We start from the raw sequence: 22,364 nt of genomic DNA, 5'->3' as shown, positions 1-22,364 counted from the left end.
GTCTGATGATCTAGGGTTCCTGATGCTGTCAGGGTCGAACATGTCTGCCATCTCTTCAGGCTCCTCGACCAAATGCTTCTCCTTGTGGGCTCTCTTGGCCCCGTTTGGTCTCACCTCCTCTTCTTCTGTCCTCTCTATTTCCTCGTGGGAAGACATCTCCCCTTCTACTGGCTCCTCTTCTGAGCCTGGGTCATCACCGCCCATATTATCTTCCCCTGGGGAGGGGGTCGTGAGGCTTGGCACAGTCGACCTCTGCATGAAGGCTTCCTTCAGCTTTGCGAAGGTGTCGACTGCCTCTGAGATCTTCTCTTCCACCCCGTAATCTCGACCCGGGGGGTCAGAAGAGGATTTCCTCTTCTGGGTCTTGTTACTCCCCTTCGGCCCTGTCTTAGCGGGCCCTGTGGGCATGCTATCCTCCTCTCTGGTGCTTCCTCAGGGCTGACTTAATATGCTTTCAAGAGTCTCTAGCCTTTCTTGTAGGGGCCTCACCCCCTGAGCCAGTGCATCCGTCAACGAGCTCCCCAGCACTTGCTTAAAACTGGCAGCGAGGTCTAGCTGCTGCTCCTCCTCGCGCCACTCAAATTCAGACATGTCTGGGTATTATGTGCCTGGTACCTGAATCAGGTGTCTTTGCAAGCCCATTGCTGCGTTGCGCTGGATGCCTTGTAAATTGTCTTGCTGGAGATATCTGTCTGTCCTCTCAGGCAATGTACTTATGAGGATAATTGTTTATTATTATTACATCACTCTTTTTTTCTGCTTTTACAGTGGCTAGCACCAGTTTTTCTCCTCTTGTTTGGGCTTACTAGCTCCTCGCCAGGCTGTTTGTGGCCCTATTCGAGTAGAGAAATCTTCCTCTGTCTCCCAGCCAAATTCCGTAATTGTGGCCGGCAGATCATCTGATCTGTATCAATGCTGCATGTCGAATGGGCTTATTTCGCTTCGCGCTGTGCAGGTTCATTCATTCTTTTATGCTTTTTGCACGCTATCAGTGTGTTATTCTGGTTGCCGGCTGTCTTCTGTGGCTCGGCACGGGAAATGTTGTACTGCGTCATGCTCGGGCTCCTCCCTTCCAAAGGAGGGGGCTGGAGCGCTCTGTGTGCACTGAGCTCCTCCCTCGCGAGGGAAGGGCCGCTCCACTGCGGCCCTGCGGCCTTAGGTGCGGCAAGCCCCCGGACGTGCCGGTAATATGGCACAGGGTTCGCTTGCTTTGATGCTGCTCCTCTGCTTGTCAACGCTCGAATTCCATGTGGAACGCGCTGCGTGGATACTTAAGTCCACCTGACCTAGTAAGCTCTCTGCTACTTACGATATTTCATATGCAAATATATATACATATAATGCCTGCACCTAGCTCAAGAGAGCTACGCCCTTCCATACATCTTATCTAATAACTTCTAAACACATGATATATCAATTATCTCCCTTCTAACATGCCCCAAATACGGAGATATAAAGAAAGGTACTTATCTGCTGAAGAGCAGTAAAAGTAGAGGAGGAGCCCAGGAAGAGGAAGTATGTCATAGAGGGACTGGGCAGCATAGAACTACTGTGACATTGGGACTTGTAGTTTAAGAGAAGAAAAGTGCTAAATGAGCCTTTTTTCACATGTTATTGTATTGTGTTTGTTGAAACTGCTGAAGAGTAAAATAAATGAAGATGAAGCATAATGCTCGCCTCCAGTCTTGCTATAGAATACCTAAAATAAGCATTGATTATTAAAATAAGAAATAGTTTCTGTTGTAGACAACTTTTATTCAGCCATACATTAACCAGGGTGCTGTTGTGATATTTCATGGGTGCCGTCATTTTATGCCAACGAAATGCCCAGGAGAATCATCAAAGGTGAGGGGCACTCACTGCTTATGTATGCCAGTAAGTCTTATAAGGATAAATACTACCATCTTGTGCCAGTTATGCCCTCACATCTAATGCCAGTTCTAGCCTCTAATGCCAGTTGTGTAATCATTGTATAAAAGGTACAGATTCCCCTGCACTGAACTGGCATCATATGCCCTTTGCAAGCATACATCCTGACTTGTATCTTGTGCCCCTGTTGCCTGAAGGGGTTTTTGCCTAAATGTCAGGGGGCTGAGGTGGCTTGTGCATGTAGGCTCTCAGGCAATCAATCATTGTGCCACAAAGCTAACATATGGCACAGAACCTCTATTCTAACTAAATATAATGTAATGCTGCCTAATGGAGTACTGCCTCCTCTGATCACTGTGAGAGCAGGTGGCGTGGTACCCAATTTAGTGATTTTCATTTTATCGACCTTAGAATGATGAAGGTCTGAGGTTCCATCATATGACTGTCAGCTGCACACATATCTCTGAGGCGAGTGATGAACTCAGTGAACTATCTCACCTACTGGAGTGGGAAACTGGATTGTTTCCACAACATACTGTTTTAAATGTACCTTGGTTCTATAAGTTTAAGAACTGTTATTAAATATTAATTATTGTATCTCCCTGAAAATATGTTTCTTTAGTGGAGCATACACGTTTTCTAAATTAATATTCAACAGGAGAATTGCCAGACATCTTAGCTTATAACATGTCATTTGTGAATAATGTATCCTGCCTTTGCTTCTTTATTTACTGTCTGGTACATTATAAATACATAATTGAAAATTTAAATATGCAAAGAATAAAAAAGATCAGATTAATTTGTCAGCATCAGCAAAAGCATTCTCCTAGCTTCCGTACATGAATAGTGAATTCGCTTTTATTGTTGTGCTGTTAGAACCTGATCTATTAACTCAATGGGAGGCCAGAGTGCACTCAATATGTACCAAAATATTCTTAGTAACTGAATAGAAAATATTCTAAACCACTTGGGTGCAGAGGAGGAATAGCGCCCTGACACTAAGTGGACAATATGAACATATAAGGAAACAGCACAATCTATGAGCGCTCCCATCCTCTGCACACCTTAATGCCAGATTACTGTCTGAAAACACTTCAAAATGTAAATACACAGAAAACATCATGTGGTTAAATGTAAACCAAGAACTTGGTCTTTAATCTTCCAATATTCCAAATGAATGTGTAATACACAAATACCGTCGATGCTCAACGCGTTTCGGGGATAATCTATTGAAAGAAAAAATCAATTTCATATATAATGTCAAATTCATAATAGATTCAATATAACCGTCACCACCACACCCGTTCTGAGTAAGCAAATGAACATGGCCAAGAGTTCACAGACTAATGTACCACTATGTGACTCATCCATGGGGTCACGACCCTTGCTGTGCTGTTGAAGAATTCAAAGCAAAGGTATAGAGCCGTGCTACCATTAACATCGATGATTTATTCCACAGTCACCAAATGGGACCTCGGCATTCTAGTGACCAGAGATTTGTATACAAACACCCAGGTTCCAGTCTTAAAAAAAATACATCAAGAGCCCCACCAGAGCTTCTTAAATGATAGACAAGGGGACTGTGTTTAACATACCTACAACCAATCTTTTTGTAATGGAAAGCAATCGTTACAGGCACTTCCGTGGCTCAATTGTCACAAATATCGCGAGGTGCAACATCTTTCTGTCAAGCGTACTGAAATAAAAGATGAATATGAACGTATGCTAGGGTTACCTCAAATGTAGAAGGTACTGCAGACTGGAGAATCCACGCCTCCCTTAGATGTATTCTTATTCATCCGTTTGGTAGACCACTGTGCCTATTCTTACAACAATTATGTGAAGAAAACGTTCCGTGATCTTCAAATATAAAGCATGGGATACCTGTGAGTAGTAAATACCTCCTTTATGCTAGGGAAACCCTCCTGTATGGAATACAGAACCCATATTAGACCCCCTTTCTCACCTGCACTTCTTACGGTCGATGAATAATAGTTGAAATGTAGCTGCGCGTAACTCAGCAACATCCGGGATGTATTCCTGCGAGGTGTACTATCTGGCGACGGGCTGCTCGATTCCTCTGTCGGACGTGGTCTTTTCAGCCGCCTACACTGGGAATCACAGCCCGATACCATTACATTACCGCGGAGATTAGCTGGTTTTCCTACCGGGTATTAGCCAGTATTCTCTACTTACCCAGAAATCAAGGAATCAAAATTGAACACTGTTGAAACTAAACCACGCCTTGCCCTGAAGATGGATTTTGAGTAATCCGAAACGCGTTGTCTTTAGGAAGTTCTGAGCAGAGTGAATGATACTGCCCAGAAGTATAAGCACACAAATGTGGTTTTTTAGCTACACATGAATCCCTTTTACCATGCTTACATTTATGAGTTGTGTTATGTATATGCTTCTCTATACTTTACATTTTTTTGAGCGCTGTTTCAGCTCAATTGTATTACTGTCTTTGTTTTGGAATTGTATGAATATATAATTTTGTTGAATCGGTATCCCACACTGTAATATAACAGTGTGGTGTAAATTGATTTTTGTCAATATAAAAAATGTGTGATCTGTCTCACACCTGTCTTCTCTCAGCCTTGTGGTTCCTGACTGTAGACAGGCAGACTGACAGAGCTTTATATACATTGTTTACTAATTGAATACCAGTCAAGTAATGAGAAACGAATTACTTTGAAACAAATTTACAGAACCAACCTTTGTAGGTTAAACACTTCCTGCTGGGAGTTTGATTGGACCTATGAGGTTGAAACAGCTTTGGGGACTAGGCCCCGTTAGGAGTGCAGCATAGGGCTACCAGCTGGCAACAGCCGGTGTGTGTCTTGTGTTTCGTATTATAACATAACAATATCACGTGACCGGAGCCGGACCTCCAAAAAGTGCTTAGCCCGTGTCAAAGAAACAAACGGTCATCTTAAAGGGGAACCATTTCTCCTACTTGTCATAATGTTTACACTAAATCATGTTGATCCTCAGAATCAGATCAGATCTCAATAGAAAGATTTGTGTACAGAGTATATAAAGTAATGTGCAAAGGGTCTCATTACGACATGAGAAGTTTGAGTTAAGGTAGGGTATTGTCCAGGCAGCAGGTGTCCACTATAAAAAGACCATACCTCTGGGAACAGTCAGTTCAGGAAAATCTCTCTCTCAGGGCACTGTAAAGAGACACCCAACTCTACGCACAAGTAAGGACCTTCTACAGGAGCCTTTTGGTACTTCTTGACAAGACCATATGCATAACGCATCCTGGAAGTCAATGCACCACAGGTGTGGTCTAGTGATCCAGAAGGTATGTAGTGTGGCTAACAGGTGTACACCATTTCCGGAAATCAAATGCCACTGTAGGTTAGGAAATTCCCAATGCAAGCACCTGCAAGCAAAACAATGTCCGAAATACTGGTAGACAGGTTAGAATGGACTCACATTTTCGACTTAACATCCTAGCCAGAGACTGGTCAATTTAATATAGGTACATTGGGCCTCATTACGAGTCAGGCGTTAAGGGTTTTACGGCACCGTAAACGGCACCGACCCTTAACGCCTGATTACAAGGTCCCTTTGCGGGATGGTGATTTTAACGCCTGCTTTTTGCAGGCGTTAAAAACCATGCCGCAAAGGGACCTTGGTGCTAAGTACGGTGCCGCAATTTGCGGCACCGTACTTAGCGCCTTCCCCATTCCCGTTATGCCCTATGGGGCAAAAATGGGAATGGGGAAGGGCCATGGCGGAAGGGGGAATTACCACTCCGCCAACCTCGGAATGGGGTGGTAATTCCCCATCCCGCCATGGCGGAGTCGGAGAGTTACCGGCATGGACCATGGTGCTATTAGCACCATGGTCCATCCGCCAGGGTCGTAATGAGGCCCATTGACAATTAAAGAGCTGTCCATTCATTTGGCAAGCACCCCACACTGCACCCCGCTCTGCGATGGAGGCCGTGGATATCAACCCCTGGCCTCAGCAATAGCCACCACAAACCATGTGCAGACCAACACCAGGCTATCCACAACTCCATGCATTGTCATGATGATCCAATATATAGCATCTAAGAGTACAACACCAGAGGATGGCTCACCGCACTCCTAGCTAATCAGGTTGCACAACTCCAAGCTCCTCTACATTGATTCGACCATTAACAATCAGGACTCATCCTCAATTATGATGCAATATGCCACTTAACACAGGGAAAAACGTCCCATACTCTCATTCAGTTTTTGTGAGTGAGTCATGAGTGAAAGTTATGTGAAATCCCTGCGCGCTGTAGATGGTGAAATTCCCATATGGGCTCTTACCACTACAGTGACCACCATCATTTAGCATCTTCATTTTCTCACTGGGAAATGCCCTGTTTTATCCATTCAATTCAGAAAGGTGCTACCTACATGCACAGAGGGATTTCCCCCAGTCCTCAACCGGAAGGGAAAAGAAAGCCCAAACTGCTTCCGGTGGTGCCTAAGTAACTTTGTCATTGCAGCCGAATTCTGTGACATTATTCCATACGTAAATACTGTCAAACATCGTATATGAGCTCTTAGTTTAATAATCCCTACCTGGGCCACTGAAGGGCGTTGACCATGAGGGTTCTTGCATTCGCAGGACGAGAGATCTTTGCATATCTCTGGACTGCAGTACCAACAGGGATCTGTACACATTTCACATCAAGCAGAATCACATAATTGAATCCATTCACTGAGCAGCCTGGCCAGCATTACATCAGTACTAAATGGGAAATATGGAGAAAGCTAGGGGAACACAGATAGGGCTTATTCTAGCCTTACATCCATCTAGGAGTGTGCCTGCTCAATTCAGTACTAGTTCGAAATGAATCATGTCTTTGATAGGTCCATGTAAAAGTATGTCATTGCACAATTATGTAATATTTGTTAATTCTATTCAATTGTGTCCAAAAGAAGGTAAACATCTATGAATCAACCCACTCAGGCTAAACTGATTACTAGGATCAGCATTTTCATCCTGCATCCACATAGGGTGGACATATTAGGCAGATTAGCACCCTGAGTGGGGAATCAGCCAATCAGTGTCTGGAATGCCTGCCTGGAACTGCCAGTATAAGCATGCATTCTAGGACAGCTGAATGCTACTCCCCTGCATGCAAGGCTCTAGTGTGTTATCACCCCCCGCCACCTACTTCTGCTAGCCTGCCAGGCTGCTCCTTCCTCTCCCCTCTCCAGTCCCTACTCCCTCTACTTACAGCCTGCCCTGGTCCAATCCTCGTGGCCACCTTGTCCTCCATCTTCTGTGTTGACCAACATAGAAAGCAGGAAGGGACTCGCTCACAAGCTCCTCTCACTTGGCCCTGGTGGCCATCGTTGGTCTTTCCTTCCATTTGATGAATGGGTGCCACACTGCGCATGCCCATTCATCAAAGGGTACATTTGCTTTTTTTATACAATGGATGCTTTTAGCATCACACCCAACATGCCGGTTGCTATTCACATTAAGCACTGCTTTCTGGAATGGGCTTGGGTGATAATGGCTGTGAGCTTTACCACTGTGTGCTTTACCACTTAAGCCCAACCCAGAAAGCGTGGCTTCATCACTTTAAAAGAAGCACTCATGGCGGGCGTGCATGAGCTCTTCCCTGAAGGGCACTGCACTGCAGGCAGGAGTCTAAGTAGACCTCTGTCTGCCTTGTAACACAGTTCCCAGCTTGGCCTGCACTTTCTCAGGCCCCTGTGCTACCCGTGGACAGTGTTGCAGTTAGGGCAACCCTTTCCATTCCCATGAAGGGAAAGGGAAAGAGGACATGCAACCACCACAAATAGAAAACACTGTAATCACCAAAAACTAGGTGTGTGATGTGTAGGGTTTGGGGATATTGTATACAGGTACCACACGCCAATAGAATCTGCGATGATTGCTGTGATGGAGAGGAGATCATGGTGTCTTCCTCTTTTAGAGGGTTTCATTTGTGTTTGGAACATGCTTCATTATTTGATGCATTGATCATACTGTTCCTGATGTAAGGGCATGATTGTTTCTAAGGAAATGATGTTGATACTCGTCAAAGCCTGAGTTTTGCCCATTTTGCCTTTGTCCTCCATCAGGGAGCTGAAAGTCGGCCCCCGCTGCTCTGTGGTTGGAAGGCTCATGAGAGCACAGTGGTTACCACCCAACTGTTCCATTTTGGCTCTGACCCCTTCATCCTCAGTGGCTCTTCGGACAGAACCGCCCGGCTGTGGACTGCTGAAGGGAAATGTGTGGGAACCTTTGGCCAGGAGAAGAACTGGAACCTAAAGAGCCCTGCCACCTTCCTGGACCACACGTGAGTCTGATGCTCCTCAGTGAAGACCGGGCCGCTAGGATTTATTTACTGTGATCTCTCCTCATCTTCTCTGTGTGCAATCTCCCTCTTGTTCACTCTGTTGCTGTCTCGCTAGTTTCATTCTATATATATCACCCATAAGCAGAAGAAGAGTGTTCACCGCTCCCTTAAGACTTATAATATTACATTCTGAACCAATCGTACAAATCATTTTGTTATGCTATAATGTGCTCATTGTGTATTTTCTTGTGTATGGTGCTAATGGTGTAGCCACGCCACAGAGCATAGGTGTAGAAAGCATACTTTGCCTGTAGCTCACACTGTAAATTGACTCGTCACGAGGTGTTGGGGTTTAGTGATGGAGAAAGGAAGCCCACTCCACCTGAGTGAGTTCCAAGTTTTCCATGGTAGACTGAGCTTACTCACACAGTCAGTCCATCAGACCCACCATACATTTATTTGTAGGATGTACCCAACGTTGCTCACACTATCAACGTGCCCTAGGCACCTCACGCTCAGGATACAGGGCCTCATTACACGGAAGGCGGTAATGGTTAACGGTCACCGTTAATGGTAACGGTGACCGTTAACCATTACCGCCTTATTATGAGGTCGCTTAGCGGGTTGGTGCTTTAACGCCTGCTTTTTGCAGGCGTTAAAAACCAACCCGCTAAGGGACCTTGGTGCTAATTACGGCACCGCAAAATTGCGGTGCCGTAATTAGCAACTTCCCCATTCCCATTATGCCCTATGGGGCAAAAATGGGAATGGGGAAGGTCAGTGGTGGAAGGGGGAATTACAGCCCCGCCAACCTTGGAATGGGGCGGTAATTCCCCTTTCCACCAAGGCGGTGCCGGTATTTTACCGGCATGGACCAAGGTGCTAAAAGCACCTTGGTCCTTCGCCTTCCGTGTAATGAGGGACACAGTGTTTATATCAAATCCTTTATATTGAATGCCCATATATCAAATCTTTTATCTTAAAAACCGTTATAGTAAATGTATTTAGGGTGGGGTAAAGGCCACGCTCATTATCACCATCATGTAAATATTCATATAGCGCTAAAACCTTAATTGAATATCCGAGCGCTTTTGGAAACAACGGAATACTAGAAAGTTTAAAGAGGAGAGTCCTCATTACGACCCAGGCGGAGGACCATGGTGCTATTAGCACCATTCCGAGGTTGGTGGGGCGGTAATTCCCCATGCCGCCATGGCCCTTCCCCATTACCATTTTTGCCCCATTGGGCTCAATGGGAATGGGGAAGGCGCTAATAATGGTACCGCAAATTGTGGTACCGTTATTAGCACCAAAGTCCCTTTGCGGGTCCCTACTTTAACGGCTGGAAAAACCAGCCGTTAAGGTCGGGTCCCGCAAAGGGACCTCGTAATCAGGCGTTAAGGGTTTAACGGCGCTGACACCTTTTACAGCGCCGTTAAACCCTTAACGCCAGGGTCGTAATGAGGCCCAGTATAAGATTCTTGAATGCTAGGTGATGAGAGCCAATGCCTCTATGAGCAGCAAGACACTTTGCATATGAAGGAGATGGTCTCTGCTGTGCTTCCACACTTTTTTCATAGGATTTACTCACAAGAGTTTTCTGTAAGTGCTCGTCTTAAGGGCCACAGCACAAACTGGCAATCTCATTTTAAAATATACTGGAACATTAACACTTACCCTTTTGTAGTGGCCCTGCCTGCAACAGGCAGCCAGTGAAGTCAACCCCACACTGAGAGTACCTGGACTCTTCTGTGGGCATTAGCCACAGCCCTCCCAGCTGAATTCTGTAACACTTGGCGCTGACATTTCGCCTCTTAGGTGCCGCGATTAACAGGGATTTATCAGAATCCATCTTCTGAGCCAATAATAGCTCCACGATTTCTCATTCAGAAAGACTCAAGGCGGCCTGTAGATAGTGGCCACAGTGCGTGAGAGGCCAGGAGATATAGAGAGCCTGCAGACCCGGCATTCAAAGGAGGAGTAGTGCTGCACTGGAATGATAGAAGCAGGGATCCACTCTGGGAAAATCATGGCTACATCCCCAGCAGTATGTTTGGTTCTGAGTTCGGAGAGGATCTTGTAGCCATCAGGAAGGAGAGTGTCAAAACTGGTGACAGAGCTGGCCGTGAACTAAGTCTCTGTAAGACCGAGTACATCCAAATCAAACTCTTCCAGGAGACGACAGATGTCAGAGGAGTGTTTGACAGTAGAACGAGAGTTGAGAGTAGCGATGTGGAGCAGGTTGCAGCATTTGAAGGTCTTCCAGAGAGAGGTACAGGCAAGAGGTGCACCCTGCGGAAGTGTTGGAGGTGACCAAGGATGGGCAGAGGAGGAAGGAAGAGAAGGCGGGGTATTCAGAGAGGGAGAAGAGAGTGCCAGATGGGTGGTAGAGGAGGGCGGTAACAGGGTGGCCAGAGAAGCAGCAGGGGGTGCGGAAGAGGTGGCAGAGGAAGGAGGTGGCAGAGTAGCCAGAGAGGTGTAAGAATGGCTAGCAGGAGAGGAAAGGAAGTTGATAAGCCGTGAGAAGCGTCTATCAAAGAGGAGGAGATTGGCCTGAGGACCCTGGACCAAGATGGTGCCATTTAAGTAGACATTAATGATGGTCTTTGAGGAGTGGAAGGGGCCCAGAAGGGCCTCCCACCGGGTGCCACAATTAATGGGAAAAGAAGAAAAAGGAGAGAGAACAGAGACCATATGGGGGGTTCATAGGCCCGGAGAGGGAATGACAAAGAGTATGTCAGTAAGGGTCTGTCTGGAGGAAGCACTGGGATCGGTGTCAATGATAAGAAGGCCTGGGTTGGAGACCAGGATGTCCCTTTTGAGCTTCTTCCTGCCAGACTTAGTGAGAGGAATAGGATAGTCAATAGAAAAGCAGTTAGAAAAGATAGGTGAGACAGAGAGCACCATAGGGGGCGCGGGAGGAAAGAGGTGGTAAGGCAGGGAGAGGGGAGGCCAGGCAGGGGGGGGGAAGTTGCACGGGGGGCAGACAGGAGGGAGGCACAGGGGGGACACAAAAGGGAGGGGGCACAACAAAGAACAAGAACAACGGACCTACAAATCATAACAGCATAGGAATGACAGCCCTAACACTCACGCAAATTGTTTTATTGTACCAGTTCTAAGACTAGTGTAAATATGGTTGCTGCACTAGCAGGAATTCAGGTTTGCCAATAAAAGTAGTGCCAAATCCAAATGTCTGATAATTCATGTATATCTCCAATTTACACAGTCCCAGCATACACTGGGCCTGACATACCATAAAATATATCATGCCATGAAATGCCAAAATATGTTGTGCTATAGGTCATCCTATGTCATGACAGGTGATGATATATGCCATGGTATGTTCCCAATGTCATGACATGATATGTAATGTCATGAAATATCTTGATATGATGCCATGATGTTGCCATGTCATGATATTGAATGGCATGGTATTACATGACTGAACATGTTATTGTCAGTGATCTACCAGTTGGACATTCCCAGTAAGGTCACAGTTTGACATTTTCAGTAAGGTAAACATATATAATAAGAGTAGTCATATTAATACTAATTATAATAATAATTATGCAAATAATAATAATCAACATTATATGGTTGCTATTCCCAGTAAGCTCCCAGTTTGACATCTCAAGCTACGTGCCCATTGTACATATCCAGTAAACCTGATATTTGCCGGCAGTTCCTAGTATGACAGTCAGTAAACTCTCAGTTTGACAATCCCAACAAGCTTGATATTCTTCGTAATCTTACAGTTTGAAATTCGCAGGAAGCTTCCAGTGTGACATTCCCATTAACCTTCCAGTGTGACATTTCCAGTAAGCTTTTTTTTTACAAAGCTCCAGTATAATGCACCATGAAATCCAAAAACAGTCCCTAATACCATGGAGAGCAAGCTATCGTTGGTGAAACCCTGTATTTGTTTTTGGGTGTATATCACCCAAACCTAGTGTGATAAAAAAGACTACTGCTCTACAGGAGTATAGGGGGTGAGTGGTGGTTAAATCTCCTACTAAGCCCCACACGACTTCCGAACCAGCTGTGATCCCAGTCATAAAGGTGTAACAGACACAGGCCAAAGGTATACCTCATTTGTTTTGTGAGGGAGAGCAGTATAAGGGCAGGCTATATCTTTAGGAGTGGTGTGAGGTGATAATAGTAGCAACCCAAATAGCAATGGCCAACTACAAAATAAAAGAATGTCCGATCGAGGTTCTATACAAAAATAGACTTCTAACTAAAAAATCAAAATGCTAACAACTAACTAAACACCCAATCAAAAATCCACTCCTGTAAAAACACACAGAAAATGCAAGCTGTTGTAGAATAGCATCCTGGGTAGTTTAGCAAGGGTGTTCAGTAACTCAACTTGTATAATGGCAGTGACCAGGAAAATGGGCCTCATTACGAGGTTGGAGATAGCCTTGCTACCTCCGAACTCGCAACCGGGTCCGGCACCCGCGAATGAGCAATTATCGGGGTATTCCGGCCCAACGGACACGGTAATGCCCTTTCGCGGGTGCCGGAACTAGTACATCCCCATTCCTAATTGAGCCCCGAGGGCTCAATGGGAATGGGGACGTTGGATGCACCACCACCGTTTACAACGGTGTCGATGCATCAGACTTGTTGTGCTCGCGGGTGCCGCTCTGCCCGCCAGGCACCCCCGAGCACAGCTCGTATTATTGTGGTACGGTAGCAACGGTGCCGCTAACGCTACTGGCACCATTGTTACCTTACCGCTATACTTATAATGAGGCCCAATGTCTGTTAAGAAAAAGGCAAAAAAAGGAGGGTTTGAATTTTGAATTGAATTTTGAAGGATTTATGAGGCACTGAAATAACCTGGCAGAATAAACTGCATCCAAGCTCAGATGACAACATAAACACTCTTTCCATTCCAGATTAAATTCACCAGCGGAGCTTTGACTTTGCCCTACAACACAGACAGAGAGATATTATTCGAATAGGCACGTTTTAAGGGCTGTTCCGAACATTATAAGGTCTGTTATGTGAGATAAATACCATGGGAGGGAGTTCGAGAGTCCAGTGCCAAAGACTGATCTCCCTTGGAAGAACAACGAGCTGGAGAAACCACCACAAGCAACTTGTCTGACGACCAAAGGGATTGAGATGGAAGATATCGAGTCAGTTTGTCGGCCAAATAATAGGGTGCAAGATTGTTAAGGAATTTGAAAACTAGGCATACAATCTTAAAGATTATTCTTTTCTTCACCGGGAGCCAATGTAAGGAGTTGCAGAGGGCAGTAATGGCAGCATTTTGTGCTCTATGGAGTCTGGTTAGTTTATTCTCTGGACTACCCGCAAGCAGACTATTGCCATAATCCAAGCTGGAGTTTATCAGGACACCCAGAATCATAACAGGATTTTTTGTGGTGTATAGAGGAGTGCCGGACGCAAAAGACGCAATGAATAAAAGACAAACTGCACCTTGGTGCCAACCTGATTTTCAACCCTGAGGTTTGCTGGCCAATTGCACCACACATTTTTTATTTTGGGTGTATAGGTGAAATTCAAACCCAGAAAATTAAGAGGAGGCAGTAGTTTCAAGGCCCCTGTGAGTGGATGTTTGGGTCCAAACAGAACACTTCTCTTTTATTTACATTGAGCTGTAACCAGTTATGATGCATCCAAAGATTAACTTGCTTCAAACAATGGTCAACTCTCTGGAATGAGTCCTCACTGTTGCCAACTTTCAGAAATGTCTGGGTATCATCTGCATATGAGTGGAAACAAATTGTATTTCCTAAAACTTTTCAATATAGGTTTCATATACAGATTAAATAGGGGAGGTGAAAGTGAGGAGGCCTCAGGGACATTACAACTCAAAGGGAGGCTATCTAAAAGGTATGAGTCACATTTCACTTGTTGAGAATGATTTGACAAAAAGAAGTTGAACAATTGTAGAGCCTGCTCCGAAACTCCCCCTATTGTTCTTAGGCGAGTGAGTAGAATGCTGTGATCTACCGTGTCAAACATTTCCAAGAGGTCTAACATCACAGGGAGGGAAAGTTCCCCCTTGTCTGACCAATCAAGAAGCTCGTCCCATAATGCCAGCAGTGCCATTTCTGTACCATGCTTCAGCCAAAAGCCGGATTGAAAAGTGTCAAGGAGAGAATATGTCTCCGAATGATCCTCGAGCTGCTGTGTCACGATTTTCTCCATTATCTTTCCTGGCCAAGCAAGACCCGCAACCTGGCGATCATTTTGAAAGTCACTTGGATCAAGATTAGATTTTTTTTAGCAGAGGAGATACTATGGAAAGTTTAAGTTCTGCAGGAACTACTCCTTCTATAAATTAAAGGTTTATGAACTTTGTCATACAAGGAAGTAATTCAGCCGCAAAGTACTTTGTTGAACAGGCTGGAAAGACAAAAAGTGGATCATTGGTAGATTTCAATTCATTTAAAAGTATAGCGATTGTGTCCTGGGAGACAGGCAGGAAATAAAATTGTGGAGGCGACAAGGAGTGCAGTGAGGAGGGGAGAGGTTGCAGTGTTCGGAATGACTTCAGACTATTCAAGATGTGTTCATTCTTATCCTGAATTTTATCAGTTTTATTGATATATGAGAATACCGCAGGTTGAATAGTTTTTTGGTTTTCTTCTGAAATGAAGGAACCAATTGCAAACAAATGGAGTTGAAAAGCCTATACGCTTGTCTAACATATTCCTCACAATCATGAAAGGTATTGATAGAGGCTAAGACATTTACCAGTAGGGTATTAGGAATAGCCTCAATCTTTTCTGCTCTGGAAAGTATGTATTATTTTCCTATGACTGGGGTTAAGAGGTTTGCTAAATGCTAGCGAGAACAAATTCACAAAGTGGTTCATCCGTGAAACGGGAAGGATATTGGACAGAGTGATTCCAGAGCCCCGGATAAGGATGGAGTCTGGGCAGTAGCCATGAGTATGGGTAGGGGACACCTCCAAAGGACTCTAGTCATGGCTGTTCAAAATGTCCCAGAGGCCAGCTGAGTCTGGTGAAGAGGGATCGTCCAACCATATATTAAGGTCTCCTACGAACGCCATCTGCTGATATCGCATTCCAATATTTGAGAGATATAGGTCAAGATTAGTGAGAAACGTCCTTTCAGGGCCAGGAGGTCTACAGGGTAAAATGAATTTAAAGGAAGATGGTGGCGAGAGCCATACAATTACATGACCAACCCGAGAACTGTCATCACAGTTTAAAGCTTAAAGAATCCAAGTGGAAACCCTCAGACTGGATCCATGAGTAGTTGCAGTGCCTCCTCCTCTCTTTGACATAAGATTAATTGTTTGAATTTGAAAGTCTGGTGGAACAAGCCCATGATACGTGGATGCAGAACTATCATTGATCCAAAAGGCGGACATATTGTAAAATTAGAAAAATGGTAGTACCCTTATGTACCATCCAATTTAATCTGAAGGACTTAACTCATATAATGCACATTTCTTATAATTTGTGACAGACCATTAGCATAGAAACATGTGTTATCCAGAGAGTGATGTCTTTCTGGAGTACAAAAAATAAACAACTGTGTGACATTGAACACTGTACATTAAAACATAAAGGATGTCGACACTATAATGTTTCGCCATATAAAAGTATTTCTTGAAACTTCTAGTGGAGATGGCCTTCTTCAGGACGTGTGGGATGAAGTGTTATCCATGTCTGTGTGGTATCTATCATCAATGTATTACTCCTGAGGTAAGTATTTGCAAAATGTCCCTCTTTCAACTAGTGGGAGGTATTTCCTTAGTAAAGCTCTATAGGTGAAATGCAAATGCATGTACAGGATCCTGTCCCAAAACTTGAGTCACTGCTCATGTCTTGTTGTGTAACCCGCTGGAGGGTGTGGTAAAGTTCTGCATAAGCCCAGCGTTATATTCTTGGGTGTATCTCAGATTATTGTATGCTGCTGCTGCCGACAGAGTGCCTGGCTGCTATGTCGGATCCTCGGACCGCAGAAGCGTTTTCCTGCCTACTGGAGACGCATTAGGCAGGGAAACGCTTCCACAACAAGACATGAGCAGTGACTCAAGTTTTGGGACAGGATCCTGTACATCCATTTGTATTCCGTCCTTCAGATTAAATTGGATGGTACATAATGGTACTACAAATGTTCTAATTTTATAATATGTCTGCCTTTTGTGTCAGAATGTAAATAAGAAATTGACTTGTTAAATAAACAATTTAGGGTCAATGACTTTGTTGACCTACTACTAAGAGTCATTGGGCCTCATTACATGGTATGCAGTAACCATGGCGCTATTAGCGCCATGGTTGCCGCCGGTATTTTACCGTGTCCGCCTTGGTGGATGGCGGAATTACCGGCCTACTCCAAGGTGAGCGGGGCTGGTAATTCCCCATTCACCAAGGCACTTCCCCATTCCCATTTTTGCCCCCATACGGCTCAATGGGAATGGGGAAGGAGGTAATTATGGTACCGCAAATTGCGGTACCGTAATTAGCACCAATGTCCCTTTGCGGACCCATTCTTTAACGGCTGGTAAAACCAGCCGTTGAGGTCGAGTCCGGCAAAGGGACCTCGTAGTAAGGCGGTAAGCGTTTACTGTGTAATGAGGCCCATTGTATGTTGTGAGTGTGGAGTAAGACATCAAAGGACGTCACATGTGATCTCGCACCTAGACTGGAAAGTGGGACACCGAGGCAACTGCCAGGGAAGACATAAGCAGACAAGACAAAGCAATGTGATACTGCAAGCAAGGACAAATACATGCTAAACGTAGGATGCAAAGTAAAAGTGCAAGGTCAATGCAGACTTCATTTTGACAGCATACAATTGGTACAATTGTGCATTCAATTCAATGCAGCAGTACCATGCACCCAGCTGTGGTCAACTTGAAGCTGCAAACACCATGGTGCAGCATGCCTGGGACAAGCATGTGAAAACACCAACACTGCAAAACATGATGTGCTGGTACACAACATAGCATCCAAAAAACGTGCATCATGGTTCCGTGGTTGTGGCTCGTAACTGGGGCTGCACACCAGAATTGGGGAACCCTAAGGAAGAGATGCCAAATGTGCTGATGAACCATTACCCCACAAACATTGCAAGGGATGTGCAGTGTCACTCAGTACACATGGTTAAAGTGCAATGAGACACACACCAGCACAACCATTAACACCTGTCACAGGCCACACACAGATCGACATGCCACCCACTCCCAAGCACCCAAGAAAGACCCACACAGTTGGAACTCTCATAATTTAGACTATGAAACCTTTGGCCCTACCAATCCATAGAGACAACACACCATGCCCAGACCTATAACCAGAACCACACCCTGTGAAACATGCACCCATGAAGTAGTACTGGTGCCCCACAAGACTAGTCAATCCAAAGTGATAGCACGCAGTGCAAGACAACCAGCCAAACACCACACAAGTATCTGCAAATGCCCTTCACTTACCTGCACAGGGTACCCACCTGCCTTGCATATGATGCAACCCATTGGGAGACGCATCCCCTAAATGCAATGACATGCATAGTAACAACAGTAAAAACATGCAGATCCATGACAACACATGGTGCAGGAACTTTTACTGGGGTTCGCAGGCAGTTTGACTGATATATAAATGCTTTCCGTGCAACTGTACACATGTCCTTGGGTGTTCCAGTTACAGTTACGGGGGACCCTGTGCACTGTTTACAGGGTGCATGTATTCACACCTGGGGGTGCACACACTGGTAGCTGTTCTGGCTGTTTTTGCTTTGCATGGGGGCTTGTTGGGGGCATAATGAGCGTGACTTGCATATATGGTTACTTTGCGCAGACAATTCCATGAATATGCAAGGGTGTGCTCATGTCCTTGTAAAGCAAAATGCCAGAGGGGATGGGTCTAACGCAAGCCTGCTGTAAGGGCTCCAATCCCTGTTGTTGTAACAAGTGCCCTTTGCTTCATGACACCACACCCAGAGTACTTTGCTTGCAGGAAATGGAGGGAGACAGAAAAAAGAAGAGACCTCTATGAGAAATCAATAGGGTGGGAGCCTCCCCCAGGCTTACCTCCCTATCTGGCTAATCTAACCCGCTCCATTCACCCCTGTGAGGCTGGCTTTGGTATCTTAGTTTTGCCTCTGAACCACTGTTCCCAGGAGACCACCTGAAGGAAGGCATGTCCGTTCCTGCTGGATAGTCAAAGGGAAAGCATTCTGGGTATTGTTCCACAAAGCAGTAGTGGAAACAGTAAGCCTAGACACCAATGCATATCTGACCCTGGAGGGATATCAAGTTGATGTGGCTATTTGTGTCTCCTTTACAGTTGCCATTCCACAGGTTACAGGTTATAGCAGCTTGGATATCCCATAATACAGGGGTGGTATAAACCAAGGAGTACCAGTTCCTGAGTGACACCAAGGTATTCTCTGGCAAGCAGGCTACTGAGTTCCTTCCTGAAATGCAGAAGCAATGAAGCACTCCTGATTACGACCAGAATGGTATTTGAGTAGGCTGAGGCATAGCAAGAGAAGGCATTTTACTGAATGTTCTCTTTGCGTCCTAGTTTAGTCTCGAGATGCGCAATTGTCCAGTTCTTAGAGGAATGCATCCTACCTTCGCCTGTGAGGTCTGTAGCTAGGTAAGCAGGCATTCAGGAAGGAATTGCCTTATAATTGATCTAGGCAATTTTGAAGTCTATCTTGACTGAAATAGGGAGTTAGTGTAATTGTCTTTTTAACTTGTTGCATGGATGGCACCGGGGGGGGGCGTATTTTAGTTTTGTTTAGTTTATAATTAAAAACGCGATATATGCCCATAGGCCTCAAAGCTCACATATAACAAATGAAAGAGACTGACAACACCAAAATATTGATTGCAGGGTAAGAATTTAATAAAAAAATAGTGGCTTCAGTCAGTGGCCCTCATTACGACCCTGGCGGAAATCGCGGTGCTAAATGCACCGCGGAGCACGGCGGAAAGCTGCCGATAGCGCCATGGGGGTTGGCGGATTTTCCGCCCCATTCCGACCTTGGCGGGGCGGTAAATCCCCAATCCCCATTTTACCCTTCCCCATTCCCATTTTTGCCCCATAGGGTATAATGGGAGTGGGGAAGGCGTTAATTACGCCACCGTAAAGTACGGTGGCGTAATTAACAACAAGGTCCCGTAGCGCCATGGATTTCTCCGCCCGGAAAAACCAGGCGGAAAACGTTCCGTGGCGCTACGGGAACTCGTAGTAGGGCGGACGGGTCCGCCGCGAATAACGCTGGCGTAAACCCACTCCGCCAGGGTCGTAATGAGGCCCAGTGTCTTTATTAAACAAATAGGTATTTAGTTCCTTTTTGAAGTGTCCCAGACTTGTACTTTTCTTCAATTGGATTAGAATACTGTTCCACAGAGAAGGTGCCCAAACTTCAAAGCAAGAGCCACCATATTTATTTAAAGTAAATCGTGGTTGATCAAGAAGTAGTTCATTATTGTTGTGATGTAGTACTCTAGTCTTGTCCTGTCCTGATGTGGCCACCTATGTATGCTGTGTAGAATAGCACATAGATGTCTTACCATACAATACAATACGATGTTGGTGACTGAGGTGATTGGCATCTCATGAGAAGGTTGGTGAGTGTTGCTGGTGAGTGCTCCAACAATGTCAGTTGGGTCTAAGCTAGGGTGTGTGAGGGTGGACGGTGGGTGTGTTTCGTGTTCCTTATCCTGTAATATAACCACGAGTAACTGGAACCGTAACATGTACATGTATATAATAAAGACTACCTGGCTTTATACCAAGTGGCTCCACAGCTGGTCTGTGTCTGGACATCACAGCTAGTTCATATTACAACAATTAATAGACCTTAAAGTACATCTCTGCTGGGCATATTTGATACAATTTGAGAGATACAAAGGGGCATCCCCGGAATGACACTTAATTTGTATTTGTATTTGGTTTATTTATAAAGCGCAACCAGGCCCAGAGACATACGGGCGCAAATGCAATAGATAATGCCTTGTGCTTTATTCTTTGCTGGACCGGTAAACAATGAAGTTTGCAACGGGCTTCAGTAACTTGATCCTGCTTTCTTAAGCCACATACTGCTCGGACTGCCCCATTCTGGGTAACCTGAAGTTTCATGATATTAGCTTGAGAGGTGCCAATCAGCAGGCTATTACAATAATCCAATTTTTCATTGATGGTTGTTGATGCTTTAAGTGCCATGTCTTTCCCAGATACATATGGGCGAATTTGCCAAAGAAGTCTAGTCCTGTAAGAGCACACTGAACAAAGACTAGGGCCCTCATTACGACCCTAGCGTTAAGGGATTATCGGTACCGGTAAGACTACCGGTACCGGTAATCCCTTAACACCTGATTACGAGGTCCCTTTGCGGGTCTCGATCTTACCCGCAAAGGGACCTTGAAGGTTATTACGGTACCACATTTTGTGGTACCGTAATTACTGCCTTCCCTATTCCCATTGAGCTCTATGGGGCAAAAATGGGAATGGGGAAGGGCAAATGGTAAATGGGGAATTACCAGATTTGATCCATGCAACAGCTTGGTCTGAGCATCTGGCTAGATTTTTCAACCTGTCCACCAAAAAACCATGATCAACAAGATCAAAGGCATCAGACAGATCAGAGAGCATTAATAAGGCAACATAACCCTTATCAATGATATTTCTAATGTTGGACTTTAAATTCAATAGTGCCGATTCCGTGCTGTGTTTTCTTTGAAAACCTGATTGTCTGTCACCCAGTAAATTATGGTCTTCAATGAATTCATATAATTGAAGATATGTGGACCTATTCAATATTTTCAGTAGGAAGGGCACCCTCATTATAGGCCTAAAATTAGCTGGTACAGCAGGATCCAGGTTTTCTTTTTTAACGGCCGGCACAATCCATGATTCTTTAAGAAGATCAGGTACTTTCAATTCCAAAAAGGAAGAATTAATGATTTTAGTGATCCATGATAGTAGCTGGTTCATGGAACATTTTAGGAATTTAGCCGGGCAAGCATCACCCTGACAAAAAGTAGGTTTCATATTTTTTATTATATCAGCTACTTCGAACAGAGTCACTTGCCGAAACGAAAAAGACAGTGAACTTAAGTCAAGCTCATCTTGACTAGGCTCAGGCACAGCCCCCACTAACAAAGACTTTTCCAGCAGCAATTGCTGTGCTCTAATTGTATTTTGATGATGAGAGGTTTTCTGAGCAAATTCATCCTGCACAGATTGACACTAATCTTGATCAGGGAGTTTTGCCCTCTAACTCATGTAGGGTGGCAAATATTTCATTTCAGATGAATTTTACATCCTAAATTCGCTCAGAATGTTTTCCTGGCTTAGCCTCAAGAATAACCTTTTTATAATCCTTAATGGCACCCCTGTAGGATGTTTTTGTTACAGTACAAAGGCCTTTCCTCGATAAACGCTCACAAGCCCGTTTCTGTTTTCTGGGTGAAATATCTTCATTAAACCAAGAATTGATTTTAGTTTTATCTTTAGGCATTATTCGGCGTAGCAGTGCCAAATGCTCGAAGGCATTTTTTTTAAACAATTGAACTTTTTCAGTAAGATTTTTACAATCGATATCTGAACATAGTTTTTCTAGCTGAGGCAAGACAAGTGCTGCCAAGGCTTCCGAAGTAGCCTTCCTGGTATTCCTCACCCATATAGAATTCCTAGCAGGTATATTCAGACATTGAGAGGAGATGGGAATTGAAATACTTAAAGAGAGCAGGTGATGATTAGACCAGAGGCATTCTGTCGAGATCAGAGAAGAAATATTAAGATTCCTAGACAAGACCCATTCTAGGGTATTACCCTGAGTATGGGTCAGAACCCTAACATATTGAATAAAGTCAATGGCTTCAAGTGCATTTGTGAGAGAGAGGGCCTCCAAATCCCTACTATTATTTGCCCATAAGTTAAAATCCCCATGTAGAAGCACTTGGGAGGATGATTTTAATGATTAATTTAGGACAGATGGTAATTGTTCCTCAAAAACTACAGTTCTAATTGGAGATCTATATAGAATGAAGATACTCACAGATGTGATAGCATCAATCTTTAATTTCACAGAAAGACCTTGAAATGGTCAATCTTTACTTCTTTGACTTTATGAATAGTAGACTGTTTGATATCAAGCAGTTAGGTCATTTTATTTGGATATGTTGCCAGAAGGAACCATTGTTGTCACATGGGGT

The 22,364-nt window shown here is 44.6% G+C and overlaps 1 protein-coding gene across 1 annotated transcript in view; it reads left to right on the top strand.

Annotated features, from left to right (window-relative positions):
- Positions 1-22,364, top strand: part of LOC138448026 (cilia- and flagella-associated protein 337-like) — a 621,048-nt gene that overhangs the window by 574,649 nt on the left and 24,035 nt on the right. Inside the window, exon 16 of the mRNA XM_069604562.1 lies at positions 7,962-8,179. Coding sequence (XP_069460663.1) covers positions 7,962-8,179 — 218 coding nt within the window. The remainder of the gene's footprint in view (positions 1-7,961; positions 8,180-22,364) is intronic.

Source organism: Ambystoma mexicanum, chromosome 3q (assembly GCF_040938575.1).
Source record: "Ambystoma mexicanum isolate Mex_15411 chromosome 3q, UKY_AmexF1_1, whole genome shotgun sequence".
Taxonomy (NCBI): domain Eukaryota; kingdom Metazoa; phylum Chordata; class Amphibia; order Caudata; family Ambystomatidae; genus Ambystoma; species Ambystoma mexicanum.
The sequence above is the reverse complement of the archived record's forward strand: the minus strand, read 5'-3'. Positions and strand labels throughout refer to the sequence as shown.